The sequence below is a fragment of the Panthera pardus genome, unplaced genomic scaffold, assembly GCF_024362965.1.
Source record: "Panthera pardus isolate Hobbes unplaced genomic scaffold, ASM2436296v1 HiC_scaffold_13, whole genome shotgun sequence".
NCBI classification, from domain to species: Eukaryota; Metazoa; Chordata; class Mammalia; order Carnivora; family Felidae; genus Panthera; species Panthera pardus.
In genome coordinates, this window is record NW_026526688.1 from 147,357,538 (window position 1) to 147,381,867 (window position 24,330).

The 24,330-nt window shown below is 39.6% G+C and overlaps 1 protein-coding gene across 4 annotated transcripts in view; it reads right to left on the minus strand.

Moving 5' to 3' along the window:
• The window catches only part of SLC4A4 (solute carrier family 4 member 4), a 350,076-nt gene that overhangs the window by 95,911 nt on the left and 229,835 nt on the right, over window positions 1-24,330 (minus strand). For all 4 annotated transcript variants that reach the window (XM_019467956.2, XM_019467942.2, XM_019467967.2 and 1 more), the window contains 5 exons: window positions 16,100-16,257; window positions 9,537-9,624; window positions 7,125-7,279; window positions 6,378-6,497; window positions 3,652-3,826 (listed from right to left, as the gene is read on the minus strand). In XM_019467956.2, coding sequence (XP_019323501.1) covers window positions 3,652-3,826; window positions 6,378-6,497; window positions 7,125-7,279; window positions 9,537-9,624; window positions 16,100-16,257 — 696 coding nt within the window. The remainder of the gene's footprint in view (window positions 1-3,651; window positions 3,827-6,377; window positions 6,498-7,124; window positions 7,280-9,536; window positions 9,625-16,099; window positions 16,258-24,330) is intronic.

Sequence of the window (24,330 nt, forward strand, 5' to 3'; positions counted from 1 at the left end):
ACCTCTGTCATGGGCCTGGGAAGTGATCTGGGACTTAGCACCAAATCCACAAAATATTTTGTTGTCCTGATGCCAAGTCAAGATTTCTACTTCAGAGCATCAAAACTTCTGTATGTTCAAGTACAGGTCCTTTCAGTATTGAGATACTTTTCAACATATTAAATCACCTTACTCCCTCGTCCTTAAAATAGATAAAACCAACAGAAATATCAACCTAAGTCATCCATCATCATAAGAAAACCTAGTACAACGACTACAGGTAAAATGTTTCCTATTAAAATACTAGGATATGTAAAATTACTATAAAACTGTAACTACTATAATTACTATAAAGCTATTGAGCTGTGTGTGTGTGTGTGTGTGTGTGTGTGTGCGCGCGCGCGTGTGTGTGTGTGTGCACTAGTCAGACAGGTTGTTTTATAGCTATAAATCCAGTACTTAGATCTATGCATCCATTCACTATATAGCATTAGTTCGCCCAAAAGAAATAGATAATAGACTATTCAGTTCAACAAATATATATTAACAATCATTCATTTTCTATTCTTTTTCAGTGTTTCTGCCACCCACTCGGACTTCTACGAGTACAAAATTGCAGTTCTTTGCCCATACATTTCTTCAAGGAAAGAGATTTCAGAAGGGACAGAAAAATATACCCTTTAATATTTCCAAAGACTTTTAAAACATTGAGTTCACAGCTTCAATGACATTATCAATAAGAGATTACAAAATCTGTAATAAGCAGAATATGTCTAGCAAATGTCCTCCTAGGTTTGAATTTTGTACTTTGAATTAAGTCAACTCCTAGGAGTGACATCCAGCAAATGATCATTTTTGTGGACAACCTAACATCCTGATGTGCTGAAAGCCTTTCTGTTTCTCCTAAAGTCTGCAGGATCCTGAACACTGCTTACTCCACCGTAAAGGCCTTTCCCATGACAATGATCACAGAACAAATACCCATGATAAGTACACGTGTCACACAACAGAATCCTTTACTTTCCCCAAAACTTGCACATATGGAAATTAATGCACCTAGGAGGGATCAACAATAGACTTCAACAGACTTCTTCCTCATCTCAGATGTTGCGTTTTACAGCTGTCTTGGGGTGCCTACATGGCTCAGTCAGTTAAGCATCCAACTTCAGCTCAGGTCATGATCTCATGGTTTGTGAGTTCAAGCCCTTCATTGGGTTCTCTGCTGGCAGCTCATAGCCTGGAGCCTGATTCAGATTCTGTGTCTCCCTCTCTCTCTCTGCCCCTTCCCTGCTCACACTCTTTTTCTGTCTTTCAGAAATGAATGTAAAAAAAAATTTTTTTTAATTTAAAGCTAAGTCTTATGAGGTTGAAAAGGGGTTCAGTTCAGTTTAAAAAGGCAATAAACTAACACATAGGACGTGTTGTAATTTCTCCATTTCAAGGAAAAGAATCCATGGAAAACTATGTGTTAAAAAATGATCTGCACAAGAAAGTCTCTGTATATTCTGAACAACAGAAGGAGGTTTTCTTGCCACTGTCCCCAAATCACAGCTTTATTTTCCTATCGTGACTGCCTGTATTATGTTCTTTGTGCTGGCCTCACGGTGCTTCCTCAGTGCTTTCTTTTCCACTGGTTTTGTTGAATGATCTGATTTAGTTATCACTATGCTCTCATCTGGATGAAAAATAACTGCCCTATTTGGATACAGATCAGATTTATAAAAATCCTGTTATTGACATCACTGTTGCAGTTTATTTCGTTCATTCCTACCTTATGAACGAGGAAAAGAGGGAAGAACACCCTATTCACATACTTCATCTCTGTGTCCTACCACTCTTGGTTTCTCTTCCCCACATGGCAGGTCTCTCGCTGGGAACATATACATATGTGCTTTCTGGCCAGCACAATGTTAGTTTTTAAAAATTAATTCGTTGCAAATATTTAAGAATCACTAGATTTCACATAAGAATTTGAGTTTTCAGCCTCTTTCTGAAAATCAGAAAATGAAGTAATATGGAGGGCATATTCATATAGGAATAAGCAAAACTGAGCGGTGCCTGCCCCCTTCTGATTAGGGCATGAGCTCTTAAAGGTCATCATGGTCCCCGTCTGTAAGAAAGCCAAGCTAGCCAAGTGGAAAAGTCATGTTCAGAGTCCTCAGTCCCCAAATGTTCCAGACATTCCAATCTAGGCACGAGACCTGTGAATAAAGAAGCCTTCAGGGGCACCTGGTGGCCCAGTCAGTTGAGCATCTGACTTCGGCTCAGGTCATAATCTTGCGGTTTGTGAGTTTGAGCCCCGCATCAGGCTCTGTGCTGAAGCTACTGTCAGCACAGAGCCTGCTTTGCATCCTCTGTCCCTCTCTCTCTGCCTTCTCTCTCCACTGTCTCTTTCAAAAATAAATAAACATTTAAGAAGCCTTCAGGGGACTCCAACCTCAGCTGTTACCTCGCTACAAACATGTGAGGCCCAAGAGAGAACCACTCCAGATGAGCCCGTCAACCACCAAAACCATGAAAGGGAAGAATGAAATGGTTGTTTCAAGCCTCTAAGTTTTGGATTAATATGCTATCCAATAATAGATAAGGGCTAAAAGATAAAAGTGCTCTTAACAGACTACATACAATTATTTGAAGCAATTTCTCCCTTTTTACTTGGGTCAACACAGATGTCATATATCATTTCCATTTCATTTTTGTGTTTAGGCAGAATCTAAAACATGAATGTGCACAGAGAAGAAAACAAAAGTGGAAGAAAGCAATCTTTTGAAACAGCTGGGTTTGTTTTTTGTTTTTTTTTTTTTAAGAAGGTGGATGGCAGCATTTATGAATGTCACATAGGTTAATCAGTAATAAGCACTAAAGTAGAAGGGACAGAGTTTGAAAAGGGAATGAATCTAGTTCTTTTCCTAAGAATACTGGCTTCACTCACTACTCTGTATTCAGCATCTAGCACCGTGCTTATTTTTTCTTAGCTTTGTACATATTTTTCTGAATGATAGAGGGCATCCACTATCATTTTTTATCCATCTTTCCTACCACTAAAATGTCAGCGGTTACTTACACAAAAGGACGGCAAACGGCACCTGCAGAGTAACAGACTATGGTTTGTACAAAATAAGTCAAGCCAGGGTCTTTACAGCTTAATGATCAGGCAGATTCAAGAACAGGAGAGACAACTCTTAACTTGTATTCCCTTAAAGCTGAATCCTACTGATAGACATGCAAATCCAACCTCAAGCAAATCCCTCAATTTTTTGATGACTGTTTGCTCTTGTGTAAAATGAAGGTAATCATGCATTCCCAGAAAAAGTGTTATCATCAAGCTTAACAGAATATGGCCCATACATTCAAGGTAGTAGATCTAAACCCCGTGCCCTGCACAAAATTAAAGCAGCTGATATGCTTTTGCCCAAATGGAATTGTATATCCTCATTTCCTTCCCTTCTTTTCCCCACTTGTGACTCAAGCCAGATTTCATCGAGCTATTTTTGTAATTACTAAAATGCTGGAAATATAGCAGCAGGCCAGAAGCAAAGTAAAATGCAGCATCCAGCAAAAGAAAGAAAATCACGCTGAGTAACTGAAAGGCCATCTGCTTCTAGCTGAGCTGTAGGGGTGAGGAAGGCAATCTGGGCTGTACTATTTGTGTCTCCCCCAAACCAGACCCACCTGCATGTTGTCAGTGGCATCCCCAAGCAGTCCTCCAAAAGTGATAGCATTAGTTACAGTTGCCAGATAAATGAAGAGAATTGCTGAAAGAGCCTGAATATTTAAAGCATCATAAAAATCACTGGCAAAAAATGGTGCTTTCCTCTTTATGTCCTTAATGAGTCCACCACAGAACCTGGGTAGGGAGAAAGCAAACATGTGACAAGGTAAAATAAGGTTGTCATCAAATTAACCAAGGGTAACTCATTCAACCACAAAGAATTTGCAGTCAAAGTGTTTGAATCAACAAGCTCTATTTAACCACTTAAGGGAAAATGGGAAAACTGTGGAAGAATAAATTTTCTTCTATCTGTCTCTGTTTTGGTCCCTAAATTAGGTGTTGCATTCCCTAAAGAACAGTTGGTTTTTAGATGAGAGTGAATGGCGTAGATGGATTAAAATTTCTCACTCATTGTAGAAAAACATCACACCCATGAGCAGAGCACAGAAGTCCTTTAATAATCTTGCGTTGTTTCCTTTCCAGCCCCATTCATCATTCCACACGTGTTTACTGCGCACCTGTGATATGCCCAGCACTTCTCCAGGTGCTGGAGACACAACAGTGAACAATACAGGCAAAGATGCCTGCCCTTGGGGATTTTCCTTTCGATATGGGGGACAGACAATATAAGCAAAATGGGTGGTGCTAAACATCAAGGGAAAAAATTAAGTGGGGAAGAAGGTTATGAAATGCTAGAGAAGCAATGGCTGAACTATTAGAGTGGCCAGAACAGGCCTCCCGAACCGGTGACTTTGGGATAAGGTCCCGAAGGCACGAAGGAAGAAAGCCATGCAGGTATACGGTGGAAAAGCATTGCAAACGTAGCCCCATTACACACATTCGCAGGTCAGCTGCCTTAGTTATGCATCTGTCAAACTACCCTCCCAACCAAACCTCACGTCTCAGCCTTCCCCACGCATACCCTTCCTTCTGCCTGTGGGGCCCCCCCTCAGAGAGTTCAGATTTCCACCATGGGGCTATCACACTTTATCGGGACTGTCTGTCTGTGTGTGGGCTTGCTGGCCCTCGCTGCATCCTGTGCCCCACTTCAGTTTTCGTGGTCTGCGTAGGGCTGTGAGTGGTGCTGGGCAGGCTGCAGACAGTACATTGGGGAAAAAGTGAGCTATCCAAGAATTAAATTCCAGTCTGATTAAGTAAAAGGGCTGAATTCCAGAACTCATATCTATAGAAAAAGGAAAAGAATATTCCTAATAAAAGTACTTTGTAAAGAACTGTTCAGAAAACATAGGGGGAGAGGAGGTTTTATGTTCTCTATTCTTTCAGAAAAAAAGGGGAGGGAAATAATGTCCCCTTAATTTCAGAGAGAAACCCAAGTGGTCATCAGAAGAATGAAATCATTTTATTCAGATTCAATTACATCTTAAAAAGACATACTTTTGTGCTTTCAAAAAAAACCTTTAATGTTCTTCAAAGGTCCTATCTTCGGGTTCCTGGGTGGCTTAAGTGTTCGACTTTGGCTCAGGTCATGATCTCACAATTTGTGAGTTCGAGCCCCATATCGGGCTCTGTGCTGTCAGCGCAGAGCCTGCTTGTGGTCCTCTGTCCTCCTCCCCACTGCCTCTCTGCCCTTCCCCCTGCTCGCACACTCTCTCTTCTCTCTCTCTCTCTCAAAAAAATAAACATTAAAAAAAAAAGTCCTATCTTCATAAAATCAGTATCCTACTTAAAATTTTATTTAATACAAAACAAAATGGAGAACCTAATAGTGGAAAGAAAAGGAGGAATTATCATAAAAAGAGATTTACAAAAGCAGTCTGGGAATCCTGAATCCCCAACGGCAGGCTAAGGAGACCATGACCTGTGAGTTCCTCATTTCTGTACCATGTTGCCCACTTATGAATAAATGTACAGAGAAGGGAGGGACGCACAAAAGCCAAATGGGGAAGACAACACATGACTCCACCTTCCTGCCACGGGTTCACACCGACCTGAAGACCCCGCTGGCTTTCTCTCCAACACCTCCTCCCTCACTTCATGGCCTGGACGCCAACCCAGCACACACCAGGCTCTCTGCTGTCCCCTCCCCCTACCTCACTTCTGCTGGTCTATCTCTAGCTCCTGCAGGACTTTTCTCATGGGCTTTCCTGCGGGACTTTTCTGTAAGGCCTTCTCTGAGTTCACCCTTTATATTGGAATGTCTTTCCCCTATCACAAAACCCCCTATTTCTGTTTTCGTTTTCCCCCATTAAACCATCACCACATTTTTTAATTTTCTCATTGCTTGTCTCCCACTACTACAAAGGAAAACCCAAAAGGACAAAGGGTTTTTGTTTAATTCACTGTTGCATCCCCAGTGCCTGTGATTTATCAATAGAAGTATCTGTTGGCTGCACAAGTATACAAATCAGTGAGTAAAATGCTGATAGGGAGATGTAGGGAAATTAAGATCTAAAGAGATCCTCATCTGGGTGCCTCAGTCGGTTGAGCAGCTGACTCTTGATTTCTGCTCAGGTCGTGATCTCATGGTCATGAGATCCAGCCCCACGTAGAGCTCTGTGATGACAGTGCAGAGCCTGTTTGGGATTCTCTCTCTCCCTCCCTCTCTGCCCCTCCCCTGCTCGTGTGCACAGGCAAGCATGTCCTCTCTCTCTCTCTCAAAATAAATATTTAAAATAATAAAATAAGGAGATTCTCATCGTGAATGGCCAAATAGTCCATCAGTTACCGTCCAGTTCGCTGCAGTTCTTCACAATCCGCATGTCCTCCTCCTCCTCCTCCGTGGCCTCCGTCATGAGGCGTGTCCCCGTTCATCTGAACATTCTCTCCACCTGAGTACATATTCTTTCTAAGCAAGACAACAGAGCCCAAGAGAATATCAGTTTCTTTTACTCGTCTGCTTCTTAGCTGTGCCACGCATGAGACTAACGAGATGGACTGAAAACCCTTTGGGAGAAAGATCATTTCCTTCCACCACCCTAATGGACAACTCTTAAAGTGTTGTATTTAGAGGGAGGACAAATGACTGATGAATAAAAAGCTTAATAAGTTGCATACTGTATAAGACAGAAACCGTTTCACCAGGAAAACAACAGATTTCCAGAAAACGGCTTCTCCAAATGGTCTCACCCGATTTTTTAACCTCTTAAATCTATAGGGACTCATTTTGAGCAAACCAGTCTTCTACATGTGCAGGAAGTCCCCAACACATCCTCCAAAAATCTCTATGATGTATTCTAATATCATAATCTGAGATCTCTAATTTGCAATCACTGAAGAAGATAACATATAACACTCATTTTACAGCATCGACAAAATGTCAAACCAAAGTACATACGTAATTCATTTGAGATAATACATCAAGTTAAATGTGAACCTAAAAACACAATATTAGGACAGTCACCTGACCCCATTTCCTTTTGTGAGCACAACCTCCTTCTCAAGGATGAAAACTCCCAATTGCCCGATAATTTACCTTTTGTCAGATGATGGAAGGCTCTTAGGAGGCTCTATCCTGATTGCTGGGTCCCATTCCCCAGGTGGAAGAACAATGACTTCATCGAGGAACTCGTCGATACCAGCAATCAGGTCCTGCCTGTCTTTAGCTTTATAAGCAATGTCATGGAACACCTAAAGAATAATAAGAGATATGCTGATCCAACAAGAGAACCCTCTACATGCCTCACAGCATGTTGAGCCTCAGAAAGGCAATCTGTAATCCACTTTAACATTTATTTCATATATGTTTAATATAATCATATTCTCATATTTCCTATCAGCTTGTCCCAAACTATTTTGGCATTCTGATTTTGAACCCAGAGAATATAAGTGGAGGCATGAGAAAACAGCTGTGTTTCTTTTATATGTCTTTTTAATCAATACTGTAAAACAACACTGTCTTTCATCTCCCACTGGTATGTAACATTGCTGATACAGTTGCTGTGGAAGCCAGATGAAAATGGTTTGGAGAAATATACAAAAGAATCATTCTCTGAAATAAAAATGACTGGGACAAACCATTGCTGGTAATTCAAAAAGGAAAAGTTCAAGCTGAGGATTAAAATCGGGTTAAGTCCCAAACACTGCAGCTCTCGAACACAAATAATGTTAGCTATTAAAAAAAGAAAAATCTAAGTTATGCTGGTAACACATAAAGCAAAGGGCTTTAAGCAGGTGATCATCTGTCTAACCTTTTAGCAAGGCAATAACTAAACCAGCCAAGGCAGCAAATGCTTCATGTCTTTTATACAGATATCCAAGAAGGAGCTCCAGAATTTACATAATCCTCTTTGCCAATCATTCCATTCTTCTAACCTAGGTGACCATCTGAAAGTACTTTACGCATAAGCCTTTCATACCTCATCAGTCAAATTCTTTAGTCTCCAGGACAGAAGACGGCTCCTGTTCAACATCCTTACCTGTTCTTAAAGATTGCTAGTAAATCTCTTCTCCTCAACAAGAATTTTTAAAAGCTATGAAACAAATTACATGTAATGGTCCGGGGGGGGTGTGAGGTTGAGATTAGGGCATTACAAATGCCAGCATCTCATCTTTGGTGCTCTAGCCGCTAGAGAGGGTCACTTTTCCAGCCTCCCCTGCAGATAAGAATTGACAGTTTTGACCAATGAGATGAAAGAAAAAAGCTGTCTGAGAAACCTTTAGAATACCTGTTAGACTGATACGGCTAACATTCCCACCCTCCGTCTCCCAACACTCCCCGCTCCACGCCCCTTCTGTATTCAACCTCCCCCTCCTCAAACTTGAATACAGAAGAGATGGCTGGAGCTGACTGCAGCAGCCCTCTCAAGCCCACAAAGCCAGAACCTTGGCTCTTGATTGATCATGAAACAGTTAAGTTAAACTGACTCTAGCAACTACCTACCTCCAAGTAAGCCCCAAATAATTTAAGCCACTATAAATCAGGTTTTTCTGTCATTTAGAGCCTAAAGCAGTTCTAATTACTGCATCTTAGGAGGAAGCATTCTTTTTTAAAGAAAATGTAAACACATGAAAATAAATAAAAGAGCCCCCTGAGATGCTTAGTTGCCTCAAGGGGGAAAAGCCAGCATAGCTATACATCAAAAATGCTCTCAGTCCCACATTAAGTAACCATCTGAGTAATCACCAAATAAAGCTTCCATAACTAAATGCCCTATTCTTCACTTAACACATGGAGAAGCTAACAAATTAAGTAATAAAGCAAAAGTGAAACATTTGGGAAAATAGTAAGCTAGAAAGACACAGAAGGAAAATCAGTGATCCCATATCCTAATTGTACTTCTCCTACTATGAGACTAGTTTAGGGTTTCATCATATCTAAAATGTGTGAACAACATTCAAGCTGTTATGAGAGTAAGGTTATAATTCCAAAGCACTAGAAACTCTGCAGTAACAGTTGCTAATGCATTTTAGTAAGTGTTAATTCCTTCCCACAAGATAAGAAGACCATAAAAACAGGTACTTTCTGATACCTAAGGAAAAAATGCATGATCCATTTTATTATGCATTACTTATAGAACCCATTATTTCTGAAACAATATGGTATAAGGACACTTGAACTCCCAGGATGAATATATTAAGCATTTTAAGAGGTAAAGTTTAAGTTAATACAGTGATTTGAACTTTTTAAAGAATATTTAACATATATCTCTTTTAAGAATTGCAAATGCTTAGAAAAAGAAAGGAAATTATGTTTTATTCCAACACAAAATTTATTTTTTGAAAACTGTGTCGAGACCAGCGCATCTACCACGAATGACTGTACCTTATGCCATAAAGAGGACTGGTGACCACATACTCTGACTTGAGTAAATTGTGACAGCCAATTCATAGTATGAAAACTATACAAGCGGGACATTCACAAATCACCATGTTCCAGATCCCCTACCTCGTCAGACATCAGGGTGGCAATGGCTCTGCCGATCTCATGGTAGGACTTGGCTTTCCCCTTAGGACCTAAGAGAATGAACAAGAACCTAATGGAAGAGGAAAGAAGCAAAGGCTATAAAACACATTTCATCAAAGTCAATGTACATAACACTGAGACACGTTTATCCTATTTGTAAAAAGCTGAGGTCTAGAATTCATCTTTAAGACAAAGGTAATATTCATGGTAATATGAAAGATACTCTTTCACACTATCATGAAATACAAATTGTTGTTTCTTTGGAGGCAAAGAAGAATTTAACATGGAAACCCTGAGAAGTTTATTTACTGAATAGGAAAACTTCACTTTAGGAGTCATTCGATCTTTCTTTCCTAAACTTTCTTCTATCTCCATTTCTACTGACTTTGAGAATCTGCGGAGAAAACCCATTAAGCACAATAACTAGAAAGACTTAGTACATCTTCAGATTTCTCTGACTTTTCCTTACTCAATATGAACAGTGACAAATGATCCTCTCCATACTTTTAAGAAATATTTCTGCTCAGAAGTGACTGGAAGTCAGCAAAAACCAAGTCCTCTAGAAGTAAGCCACATGCTGACAGCCAAAGTAAAGAAAGAAAACTATGAGAGAAATTCGAAATAAAGCATCTTTCATGGACAGTTAAAATTCTTTTGTGAGTGTCCTCATTTTCCTTCCCAAACTTGTTTTCTTGATAATGTACACGCACTGCTCCACAGTAAGTAGGTCCTGGAATTTGCAGTAATGAGCTTATCCCCACTTAGGTTCATGTCTCAACTAGGGAGGAAGAAACCCAGTAAGTAAGTGAATAAGAAAAAAATATATAAAAGGCAACACTGGATACATCTCCGCCTTGCTTATAATCGTGTCTTACCTAACATGGAGACAATAAGGGCAATAAAAATAATCACATCACATGTGCTCAGCTTTTTAAAGTTTGCAAAACATTTCATATTCATCACCTCATTTAAACGCCACATACCCTTTTGCAATAAGGAGAGGTATCCTATTCCCGCTTAATGGTGAGGATACTGAGGCTCAAGGAGGTCAGTGGATGAGCCAAAGACGTGCCTAGTAAATGAGAGACAGTAGATAGGCCTTCTCACCTCCTGTTATTTTCAACACACAATGTGCCTAACATTACCTGCCCAACCTATACATGGGGTTACAATTCAACAGAGAAAAGTTAACCCACAATGACTCTCACGGCTCGTCCTGGGGAAAGATGTTGTGGATACTTAGCTGGGGACAAGAAATCTCAGGTAAAAATTTATGGGACCAGGGACGGGATGGGATTTGCTTAATACAATTTTATTTTATACTTATTTATCTATACACCTCACTTTAAACAAAAATGGGCCAACAGCAAGTACTCTTCAAAGTGTTAGGGTCGGTTCCAAAAAACCCTTGAATAAATTTTTTTTTTCATTATAAAATTCAGTCCAAAGGGGAAAGGAAAAAAAAAAAAAAAACAGAAATCAAGAATGTAAGAAGGTATCTGAAAGTTTGAACACTCAGACTTCATATCAAAATAGCTATAAAACCATTCAATACTTATTTGCTTAGAAACCAGTTCTGGCATGAGGCGGCACACTCGCTTTCAAGTATTATCACGGTAGATGAAAAAGCAAAAGCAATCAGCAGGCATGAAAGTCTGTTCAAGTATGAAGGAAGTGATTATTAAAATTGGATTTAGTTATTCTAATATTGAAGTTCAGTTGATACTAGAACTTCTCTTCCTTTGAAGTTGGACCTAAATTATACACCCCTACATACAGTATTATAAAATGCTTCTTAATGACAGTAAAATGTACTATACTAAAGGGAATGATCACTGATTTGAGTGCAACATATGCAAAAAATATTTAACCACCTAAGCAAAACAGAAATCCCATTTAGGAAAATCCTACAATACTGGTCATGTTGCCCACTCCTATTAGCCAGTCTAGCAATGGCCAGCTGTCAGGCAAGACAATAAGAACATAGTTTTGGGCAAAGGGGGAGAATGCAGTGAGGAAAGAGAAAATATCGAATACCTGGATCCTTTACTTATTCACACATTTTTAAATAATGGTTTCCTTTACTTGCCATTTTTTGTTATTTTAATGTGTCTAAATATTAGTTTTTCAGTAAGACATAATACCTAAGATCTTTCTGGACCCACTCTGCACCTCTTCCTACCTTGCTGTAGCATCTCCATCATGATTATAATTTACAAACACACATTATGGAAATACACACTTACCAACTGACACATGAACTATCAGGCTGACTATATGGCAACAAAGACAAAACACTATCTTGCTAGAAAGTGAGACAAATACTCTCATTTATTAGTAGTCCTCAAATATAAACTTTGGCAGATGAGATGGGTAACCATCCCAAGAGCCGAAAGTAATGGAGCCTCTAACTTAAGCCCTCTGGGATGAGGGAATATATTTTCTGTAAATATTTCCTCTAGTCTCTGCTAAATAATACCGAATAATGAATGGAAGTAGCAGCCCAACAGTGACTATAACATGCATCAGAGCAATAAACCCAATATATGAGAATTATATTGTTTCACTAACTTAGATATAAAGGTATGATTTCTCTTTGTGTGGTAATGTATTTTTTTATTAAAAAATGCATATATATTATATATAATATACAAATATTTATTAACACATATATATTGATTTGTTCTTTAGTGGAAAATCATTAAGTGACCAATAGAAATAAAATGTTACATATCAGCTAAATTTTTCCATTACTCCAGTCAGGAACCATTCAGTAAATTCAACCTCTCAAAATGATACAGAGAAGAAATCTGGCCATCTACAAGTAGCAGGAAACATCACCTCAGGTCAAGAATTTCATCTGCAGGGACAGAAACCCTGAAGAAGCCCCTGATTTTGGACTGCATTACTGAAAAGGAGATGAGAAAACTAGGATTGCAGAAGAACTCATCAAGTTGAAGTTCCCTCTGCCTGAAACATGTTCTTTCCCCTTGAACCCCTTGAAGAAGCAAAAGCTGTTACAACTTTTATGACAGAAGTACATCTTGCCAAACTCAGCTTTTATAATGTACTGAAAACTCCTTTCATGACCCAAGCTGTTTTTTGTCAATGGACAGATGTTATTTTTAACCAGAAGCTTTTTTTCCTTATTAACAAATTAGAGTAAACACCACATTTGTGTGGCTCGAAGGGCACAGCCCATGTTGACAGCTGGGGAAAAGAAATTAATTTATGCTACTGAGTTCTTTTTATTCACTCATAACTAGAAATAAAGTCATAGTTAGAATCTTTACTAGTGCTAGCTGTCTCAAGAATCTTCATGAGGCACTTCTACTCTTGTGAGCTTTTTCACATACCTAATTATGCCTGGGGAGGATGCCTCTAGCATTCTCCATAACAAAAATAAGTACCAGATGATCTCTGTCCGGAACCAATGGACTGTACTCATATTCACAAAATAATTATAGGCAGAAACAGAGCACAATATCAGAAGAAGAGCCAGCCTTCCTAAACCACTCAATCTTTGCAGAAAGGATGTGCACCTCCCCCCCATCCTTCCTGATATATCACAGCTATTTCTAGAATAAACTCAGCATGTACCAATCCTTTACTCCCTGCTCTCAAAACAGCAGTGAATCAAATAAGCCATTATTCATATTTAGCAGTTTTGGAAATTATGACTGAACTGTAGCGTCCACAATAGATGCATAAAGACCATAAACCCACCACAACCAACCACATTACATACGATAAATAGCAGATAGCAACTAGAGTGCTGGGCAAGACAGAATTGAACTAGCTAGACCATTGTCCCAATCCCTCTAGTAAGATTTTCTATCATTTTGATAATTAAGCACAAACTGCTCTTTAAGGCAAATCATCATTTATCACATAAAATATATACTAACTTACAGTGATATGAAAAGGGTAAACATTCTAAATTTTTAGAGGACTAGAACTTATGGAATAACTACTTGTCTTAAATGTGAAAATCAAGATCAGAAAAGAACAAACTGATCAGGGGTTTTGATTTCTCTTCATGGGAAAACCCTAAAGTATTTTGTTCTAATCCATTCTAAATAGCTCCTTAGATTCTCCCTAAAAGCCCGGCTTCAGAGTCAGAAATCTGCAGTTCTATTTCTAGCACTGATCGTGAATCTTCCCTTTGCCTCCATCTCTCAACTGTCAAGTGGGAATAACAATAGTTATTATCCCCTACATAGCTCATAAATAGGAGTGAGCAGCAGCCTGTGTGGACAGATACAAGATGACACCAAGCAAAGTGTATGCAAGATGCTAGGAAAATCATAAGCACATCCTACGAAGTCACAAAGAGTAAAAGAATGGTTCGTTTGCTTTCACATGGATGGCAAGAAGGACTCCTAAGCAGAGAACATCCACTAAGTTGGCTGTAGCCCTGGTGCAAGCAGAAAGCTAAAGCAGAAAGCTAAGCCGATAGGAGGGTATTGAATCTTGTGGGCACTACAGTCACAGAGCTGCGAGACCCACACTTCCTAAAAGATGCATAGCACTAATACCACTTATCATAAATAGCAATAAAGCAATAATAAACATAAGAGCATAACGTTCTAAAGGGAAAATGACCATTACAAAATGTACACCACAACAGACATTTCGGGTCTCCCTGCAGTACAACAGGCAGCACGTTAAAGCACAAGGCTGAGTACGGGGCAGTTCTTCACAACCGACTACCACATTCCTTGTGGGATTTCCTTGATTGGATTTCACAGGATGCAGCCATTGTAAATGGCCCCACATTACTCATACACAAAAAGGCTAATGAGACTCCCTACGCACTGATTATAGCAGGCACCAGTTCAGAGGACAGCAAATGGATAAAAATATTTCCTGGAAAAATGTTAACATGCTTGGATATATTGTTCAGACTATTGCCCTGAAATAGTTTTATGACATTATTGAATTACATTCCCTTGAATTGCCGGGCTCCCTTTGTTAATTCAAATGATGCTGTATTTCACCTCTAGACTAGTACCACTCTCCTGTACAGAAGAAAAGAATATGCCAGACAGGAGCAGATGATAAGAGGGATACACAAATAGTCACGATTTGCTACTCAATGAACTTGTATTATTGTTAAATAAAAAACCCTCTACAATATTTTTTACTTGTAGCCTCCAAAGAAGAAAAGTAAGAAAAATGAAAATGCAAGAGCAATTTAACACTTCTTGGCATGTTTTTTTTCTTTCAAGCCCCAGTAAAATCATTCCACAGAGACATAAACAAAACCATAGGAGCACAAGAGCTGGACGTCAGCCCTGATCTGAGTCAGCTAGCTGTTCGCCAGGTGATTGCTCAGATAGAACTGCAAGGCTCTGCTGGAATGTTTTCAAGTGAACAACTAAGTTACAGAAAACACAAATCATGATAATCCCATCAACTGAATAAGCTACAATCTTCTCCTTCTCTCTGCCATTTGTCCAATGACTGCCTACTAATGACCAGTATTATTCCGATCTATAGTGTCTAAGAAATATAAAAATAGGGAGAAAATACCCGTATGAAAGAAAAACTAGCCTGTAATCTATGAATGGGGAGGCCATAAGGAAATGTTCTGATTTTCCTCCTAACGTGGCTCAAAGCAAACCTGGAGCCCCTTGTCTCTGTCAGTTTATCATGCCAAGACCATCTGAGATCACTGAGGATTCACAACCCTTCCTGCACACCTGAGGAAACCTAAAAAGAGAAAAGTCACCTGTCCTTGCCCTGTACCCACAAAAAGCACCCCCCACAAAGTTCCTATTCATATGGTAGTTTTATGGTGTCAAGTCAAAGATTACAAGCTTCTCTTTAAACTCTTCTTCACCACAAGTTTAAGTGAAGCATTAACTTCTATTCACCTACTGCACTCCGAAAATCAGCCTTCTAACTCTCGAGCTCAGCAGCAAGGCAGATAAACTGGATGACTTCTGAGGTGTTGTGTGGTGTAGTGAGTACATGATCATAATTAACTGTAATATGCTTCCTTTTAGGATAAGAATGTATATAACACATAACAATAAAGTGTGCAAATTTAAGTGTGTAGCTTAATGATTTTTATATATTCATGTGTATATATACACATATATACTTACATGTATGTATATATGTATGTACCTATTGTCAATTTTCTGATAAAACATAGAGCAAATGAGAGCAACTCTGACCTCTGAATCACTGACCATCTGTATGACCCTGGACAAGTTACTTAAACTCTCAGACTCAGTTTCTTTATCTGTAAAATACACATACCCATAGTTTACAATTTAAACATACTATGAGAATTAAAATGACTAATCCATAAGAATAAACTAGCACATGGCCCAGTTGGTTATTATTATAATTGTTATTATCACTACTATACAAGTGCCAAGTAATTTGATAGCATGAAAGATGAGCTAAGTCATCATTTCAGATTAAACCTCTCCGATATGCCTACTCTGGATGTATCCTCATTCCACTGATTATCTAGCCATGATTTCCCTATAAGCACATTGTGGACCTCAGCAGGTCAGGGAGTAGCTTACCTTGTGGGCACAGGGACCTCAGTCAGGGCACCCAGCATGACCGCCTGCTGGAGCCGAACAAAGGCAATGAAAGGAGTATCCAAGAAGTCAACCTCCCCAACAAGCACGTTGGAGGCTTCTGCATCACGTGGAAGTTTTTTCATGAACTTATTCTTCAGCTGCATGGGAAGAGCCAAGAAAACACAACTTATTTCCAGAAAAGGGAACAAGAAGAGCCCCTCCATATATCACTCAAGGAAATTCCACACAACAGGCTCTAGCTAGCCATTTTTCTATTATGTTTAACCATTCTGTTATAATAAACATTACTCTGGACTTTGAATTCAAAAATACTGAGGGTATAATCACATGGCTTACATATAAAACAATGTTTACATATAAAAAAAATCATTTATTTATGCACTCACTCAATAAACATATGTTCAGAGTCTACTATGAGGCCAGCATTGATCTACACTCTAGGGATGCAGGGATGGATCAATGAATTACATGCCTTCCTTGGGTCATGGGTCACATTTCAGCAGGAGAGAAACAAAATATGATTTACAGTAGTGATAAATGCTAAGAAGGAAAAATAAAATAGCTAAGAGGGTACTATTTTAGGTCCTACTTGGTCAGAGGAAGCCTCTGAAGAAGCACATTTTACATTGGAGTGAGGCGACAAGCCATGCCAGGATCTGCCTAAAGAAAATTCTACGCAAAGAGAACAGCAAGTGCTAAGGCTCTGAGACAGAAAAGAGCTTGGCAGAGAGGTTTAGTAAGAAGGTGAATGTGGTAGGAGCTAAAGCAGCAAAGGAGAGAAAACAGCAGCAAATGAAGTTGCATAGGTAAGGGGGAGAGCCAGGTGGTAAGGGCCTTGAAGGCCACAATTAAGAGTTTGGAATGCTTTAGGTAGGACTTGCCTGCTAAAAATCCAAATGAAAAGGGGAGTAGAAAGACATACATTTAGAAGATACTACCATGTAAAAAGAGTTTAAGACCATGAGACAGAATGACACAACCTTGAATGGGAGTACAGATAAAGAAGAGGGATAAGATCTAAACCCTGGGCCATTTTATCTTTCATAGAAATGGGAGGAGATGTAGGCAGAGGACACTGACAAAGAGCAGCCAGTGAGGCTGGAGGAAAACCAGGACTTCATCAACAATCAGGCGAACAAAGGGCTCAATGAAGAAAGTTTATCAGCTGAGTCAAAGGCTGCTGAAAGTTCAAATAAGATGAGAACCAGGAATGGATCAATGAGTTTGTCAAGAAGAAGGTGCTGGGTGATCTTGACAAGAGCAGCTATGGTGGGGAGTGGGTGCCCAGTGAAGAATGAGAAGTGAAGAAGTGGAGACAAGGGAGTAGAGAGATTTTGAGAAATGTTGCTACCAAGAAAAGGCAAGAAATAGGAAGACAGGTAAAGGAAAACATAAAACAGAATTTCTTTTAAATGGCAAGTGTGCTAACACTTTGGAATGTTAATGAGACAGATTATTTCTGCAGGAGACAAAGGGGACAACCGCAAAAAGAGCTCAGGGAATCCTGAACTATGGAGAAGAGAACCAAGAAGTGAGATGATGAGGAAGAGGGAGAAAGGGATGTGGGAATTTGAGGAGAGGGGTAAAGGCTTAAAGTAGTTTTCTTGGGAGGCTTATCTTGTAGGTGTTATTCGTCCCTTTCCCTGCCCTCCCCAACTCCCACTTAGAATAGGCTTGATGGAGCACTCTTCAGTGAGTGGGAAATACCTCCCACAGGTCAAGGAAAACATTTCAACAATCGTGGAAGAAAGAGATGTGAATTTTGCAGGACCGTATGAAAGACAACAAACTTCTGATATATACTTATCATCAACATAAACATCCCTCCTCTTAGGTCAAAAGTTACTAGTATAAAAAGAACTCAGTACTTTTTGCCATGGATTAAAGTGGAAGGCACGCCTCCAATTTTCCCCATTCATAAAAAAGTTATAGTAACAATTTCCACTTAAAGAGTTCTTTTTTTTTTCCAAGTAAGCTCTAGACCCAATGTGGGACTTGAACTCATGACCCTGAGATCAATAGTCACATGGTCTACTGACTGAGCCAGCCAGATACCCCCATTTACAAAGTTCTTAATTGGGTAAAATATGTGACATGAGAAGTGATCCCTACAACTCCATCACTCTCATTAGTATTTTTATAAAACTGTTTTTTTAGTTTGGCACTTCATATAAGAAGAAAGCTATGAGGCAAAAGCAAGGACATCAAAGCTAATAATTTTATGGAAACAAACAAACAAAGCAAAACCAGAGGGAGGGGCAGAGAGAGAGGGAGACACAGAATCTGAAGCAGGCTCCAGGCTCTGAGCTGTCAGCACAGAGCCCAACACGGGGCTCGAACTCACAGACTGTGAGATCGTGACCCGAGCTGAAGTCAGATGCTAAACCGACTAAGCCACCCACGCACCCCAAGATAGATATATTTTTAGATGTTAGAACATGACTGTCTCTAAGTATTAAGGGAGTTTTCCAAAGTTTATACCATTAATCTTCCAAGAAATGTTAATATTTTTTTAATGTTTATTTATTTACTTTGAGAGAGAGAGAATGTGAGCAGGGGAGGAGCAGAGAGACAGAATCCCTAGCCAGCTCCACACTGTCAGTGCAGAGCCCGATGCAGGGCTCAAACTCATGAACTATGCGATCATGACCTGAGCCAAGATCAAGAGTGGGCTGATTAACCAACTGAGCCACCTAGGCACCGCTGCTAATATATATTTTTTTTTAATCTTTTAGATTTTTTTTTGGTATTTTATTTATTTATTTTTAAATTTACATCCAAGTTAGTTAGCATATAGTGCAACAATGATTTTAGGAATAGATTCTTTAATGCCCCTTACCCATTTAGCTCATCCCATCCCCAATCCCTCCAGTACTTTGTGTCTGTTCTCTGTATTTAAGAATCTCTTATGTTTTGTCCCCCTCCCTGTTTTTGTATTACTTTTGTTTCCCTTCCCTTATGTTCCTCTGTTTTATATCTTAAAGTCCTCATATGAGTGACGTCATATGATATTTGTCTTTCTCTGACTAATTTCACTTAGCATAACACCCTCTAGTCCCATCAAATGGAAAGATTTCATTCTTTTTGATTGCCGAGTAATACCCCATCATAAATATATATACCATATCTTCTTTATCCATTCACCCATTGATGGACATTTGGGGTCTTTCCATACTTTGGCTATTATTGTAAATCTCTCAGATTCTATAAATATTAAAAGAGCAGCCATGGGAAGGGTCTAAAAACAGCAAGTTGCCAAAACTGTTATTCTCACCTAAGAAAGTTGCAGTAATGAATTGTTCTCTATAACACAGAGTAGAGTATAGGGTATGGCTAAGTGGCACAAATGCATAACAAAATATCGCTGCTCGAATAATCTTCCTCAGATTTTTCCCAGAGAGTTCCCATTATCAACAGTGGACACAAAAATCTATAATAATCTGATTTTATTTCCCATTCTCATCAGCAGATTCGTTGTTCTATCTAGTTAGGCAGGTAATCTGATCATAATCCCATTCTATTTTATGTAGTTAGACTCCCACACTCATTATAAAATAACTTTCCTTTCCACATTTCTACCTTTTCTAAACATTCTTCAGAGCTCAGCATGAGCCACTAAACCATCTCAGCCCACTTTCTTGGGAATTCTTGAAACACTCATTTCTGAATCATACTTTTGTTAAAGTTTAAATCTTTTCCCCAAGTTTCTTAAGGATTATAACAGTTTATCCGCCATTACATTGGACACCTACCTTGCATATAATTCAGTGTAATAAATATTATGAGTGGAAAGGATAACTCTGTAGTACTAAAATCAGACCAAAACCCATCAAATGCCCAGGAAAGTTAGAGAGCTTCTACAGACTTACTCTAGAACCTGCTATGTCTGGATCTGTCACTAATCAACTACCTGACTCACAACACATGCAGAATATCCCACAGTTAATTATATATCTCTAAAAAATGTCTTACTGGGCACCTAGGTGGCTCAATTGGTTAAGCGTCCAACTTTGGCTCAGGTCATGATCTCGCAGTCTATGAGTTCAAGCCCCACGTCAGGCTCTGCACTGACAGCTTGCTCAGAGTGTGGAGTCTGCTCCAGATTCTGTCTCCCTTTCTCTCTGCCCCTCCCCCACTCACACTCTGTCTCTCTCTCCAAAGTAAATAAACATTAAAAAAAATAATAATTAAAAATAAAATAAAATAAAATAAAAATAAAATAAAAAATGTCTTACTAGTACTATGTTACATTTACTAAGATTGTCATGCCCCTACTAGGAAATTAGTATATTTTTAAGGCCAAAGGAAATATACCATATTCTATATGCTCTAAAGAGAAGTAGTTGCAAAGCCATGTTCCTTTAGATCAGCACATCTCAAACTTCGTTTATGAAACACTAGTGTTCTCGGAGAAACTAACAGCTAGCTAATCTAAAATAAACAGGGGTGCCTGGGTGGCTTAGTCGGTTAAGCGTCCGACTTCGGCTCAGTTCATGATCTCGCAGTTCGTGAGTTTAAGCCCATGTCAGGCTCTGTGCTGACCACTCGGAGCCTACAGCCTGCTTCAGATTCTGTGTCTCCCTCTCTCTCTGCCCCTCCCCTGCTCACACTCTGTCTCTGTCTCTGTCTCTCTCAAAAATAGACATTAAAAAAATGTTTTTAAATTTTTTTTAATGTTTTTATTTATTTTTGAGACAGAGAGACAGAGCATGAGCGGGGGAGGGGCAGAGAGAGAGGGAGACACAGAATCCAAAGCAGGCTCCAAGCTCTGAGCTGTCAGCACAGAGCCGGACGCGAGGCTCAAGCTCACAGACTGTGAGATCACGACCTGAGCTGAAGTTGGACGCTTAACCGACTGAGGCACCCAGGCGCGCCCCCCCAAAAAAATTTTTTTAATAAATAAAACAAACATGGATGGTGCCTGGGGTACCCCAGAACTCAGCCCCCAAGTGCCTCTTTCCTATCTACCCATACTCCCTGGGTACAGCTCATCAAATCTCATGCCTTTAAATACCATCTATATGTTGATGACTCACACACTTGTATCCTCAGCCAGGACCTCTTCCCTGAACTCCAGACCTGTAACATCTCCACTTGAAATAGGTATTTTAACTTCACCTATCCAAAAACTGCACCCACCCTACCCGCCTCCCAACAGTCTCCTCAAACTGGTTCTTCCTACAATCTTCCTCATCTGGATAATGGTAACCATTCTTCCATTGCTCAAGCCAAAATCTTGTAGTCATCTTAAATACTTAGATATTTAGATACCTTCCTTTAACACCCCATACCCAATCTGTCAGGAAATCCTATTGGAGCCACATGCAAAGTATATCCAGAATCTGACCATTTCTCACCGCCTTCACTGCCACTACTCTTGTCCACGATCATCTGCTATGATTATCTCTCTCCTGGATAATGGCATTGGCATCCTAGCTGGATTATCTGCTTCTGCAAGTTGCACCCAATCTATTCACCAAAGTAGCCAGAGTAGTCAAATCAGGAGTCAGATCATGTCATTCCTCTTCTCAAAGCCCATTTCACTAAGAGGGAAGGCAACGCTGTCAGGACAAGACACAACCCCAGCATTATCTGGTTCCAATCAACAAGCTGACCTTATTTCCTCCTGCTCTCTCCCAGTCTTCTCCATGCCCACCACTCAAGACTCCATGTCCTCCCTCAAAATGCCAGCACATTCTAACCTCAGGGCCTTTACACCTGCTGTTGTTTCTGAATGTAGTGTCCGCATGGTTCTCTCCCTCACTTCCTTTGGATCTTTATTTAAAAGTCACCTTTTCATCAATGACTCTTTCCTGGGCCACGTTAATTACCATTTCAACCTCCTTCCCCTCACAAATTCTTCTTACTACTCTTCCCTGCTTTATTTTTTTCTTTCTCTGTACTTATTACAAACATATTATGTTTTATTTATCATCTTTATTATCTGCCTCCCCACTAGAATGTAAGTTCCATTAAGGTAGAAATATCCATCCTTTTTTTTTTCAGTGTTGTATCTCTAATGCCTTGAAGAGTGTTGAGGAGAAAGGCTGAATAAATATCTCACCGCCTGAGATATTTGAATGAACAAATGGTGGTTATTATTTCTACTTTTCCCAATAGGCTTTTCAAACTCGCTCTTAAGAGTTCTGAAAAACTGTAGGGCCTGGGTGACTCAGTCAGTTGAGCGTCTGACTTTGGCTCAGGTCATGATCTCACCATTCGTGAGTTCTAGCCCCACTTTGGGCTCTGTGCTGACAGCTCAGAGCCTGAAGCCTGGTTCAGATTCTGTGTTTCCCTCTCTCTCTGCCCACCTCCCCTTTATGCTCTGTCTCTCTCTTGCTCTCTCTCTCAAAAATAAATAAACAGTTTTTAAAGATTTAAAAAAAAATGTTCTGGATAACCACTGCCTAGGCCATCCAAATGGACAAAAGGCCTAGTATGGCTATCTTAGTGAACTCCCCTGATAACCGTGATTGGTCCAAAGGATGGAAGCATGACTCAGCCAGGAACCACCCTTCTGGGAAATTAATATTTGAATGTACAAAAATCAACATTTTCCCCTTCACCTAAGGTTATTCCCCTGTGTTGAAAGTGTCTGTCATAGGACTGTCTACACTAGGAAGGAGAGAATGAGGTTAGCACCCAAAAGAAACAGACAAAAGCAGGAAAGAAAAATGGATAAAAAGAGAGATTTCTGAGCCCCAAATCCCAGGCCCTGAGTTACTGCAACGTCTCCATTCTGTGAATTCATCAAGAATTCTTACTCATTACATAAGCTAGAAAATTCCATGTTGAGTTTAAATTAATTTGAGGTGATTTCTGTCTACTGAAGAGTCCAGACCCTTCACAAAAATGTATTCGTCAAGTAAATTTGCAGAATACCAAGTTAAATAAGGTTAAATGTTTCTATAATACAGACACTCTCAGAGCCTTGAATATGCCTCTATGCCCAGGAATGCTTTATCTCCCACTAGGAGATAAATAAGGTATGTTATGATATGAAGACATTTAAAACCGCTAATTTGGACAAATTTTTTCACCTCCCATTTAAATCCATTCTCAACTCCATGTAATTCTCTTCAAACTTTATGGATGCCTATAACATTCAAGGCCTGGCAGTGGGCACTGCAGAGGACAGAGAGACCCTACTCTAAGAAAAAAACTGTAAACATTAAACAAAAAGGTGAAGAATAATCAGGAAATAAAAGCACAATAACAGATCATTAAGACAAGAACAGAATCTAGGGCTTTTAAATCAAGTTGAAAATCACCCAATAAACTCATCTGGATTGAATTCCAAAGATAAAGTTTGACATTCCTTTCCTATAGATCACTAGTTGCTTCTCCAAGGGATACACAGCCTGGATGCTATGCAGGGTCAACTACAAGAACACACACGGTGAATACAAATTCCTTCAGCCAACTTTAATTTCAAAGAAATAGATCTCAAATGGCTGCCATGTGGAGCTACAAATGCAACCCCACCAACTCTGTGAATCCAGATGTGTGCATTTCAGGTTCCTTTTATACTAGCTTGTATTCTTTCTTCCAGAGTGAGATCTTGCCATAATTACTCAGAAGTGTATGTCTTGCCTTCTGCCATAAATGTTTATTCTTGTATTTTTTTTTAAGAGAGAGAGGGCTCAAGGGAGGAGGGGTAGAAGGTAAGGAGAGGGAGAGAGAGACACACAGAGACAGAGAGACAGAGAGAGAGACAGAGAGAATGAATCCCAAGCAGGCTCCATCCTCAGCATGGAGCCCAACACAGGGCTTGATCCCAAGATCCTGGGATTGTCACCTGAGCTGAAATCAAGAGTAGGACACTCAACTAACTGAGCCACCCAGGAGCCCCTATTCTTATAATTTCCAAAATTTCCTTACTTTCTAAGTAGTGTCCTAACAGCTCAGTGATCACAGTATTAGCGTACCAAGAAACTAGGTTACTTGGAATGATAGCTTGGTGAGATGACGGAAAAGTCACTCACACAAGCGCTATGCATCATATATAGGTAACTGAAAAGTCAATCTTCTGTACTCTACTCAGCCTAGATTCTCCTGCTGTCCTCTATGAAGGCAGTTTTTAGGTTTTGTATATAGGACGCATTACTAAGTAATTGCTAACCAACGTCAATGGATTGGGATGACCATTTGATTAACATTACGTCCTCCTAGCCTCCTTACTATCACCTTCAGATCTATAGCATCACCTG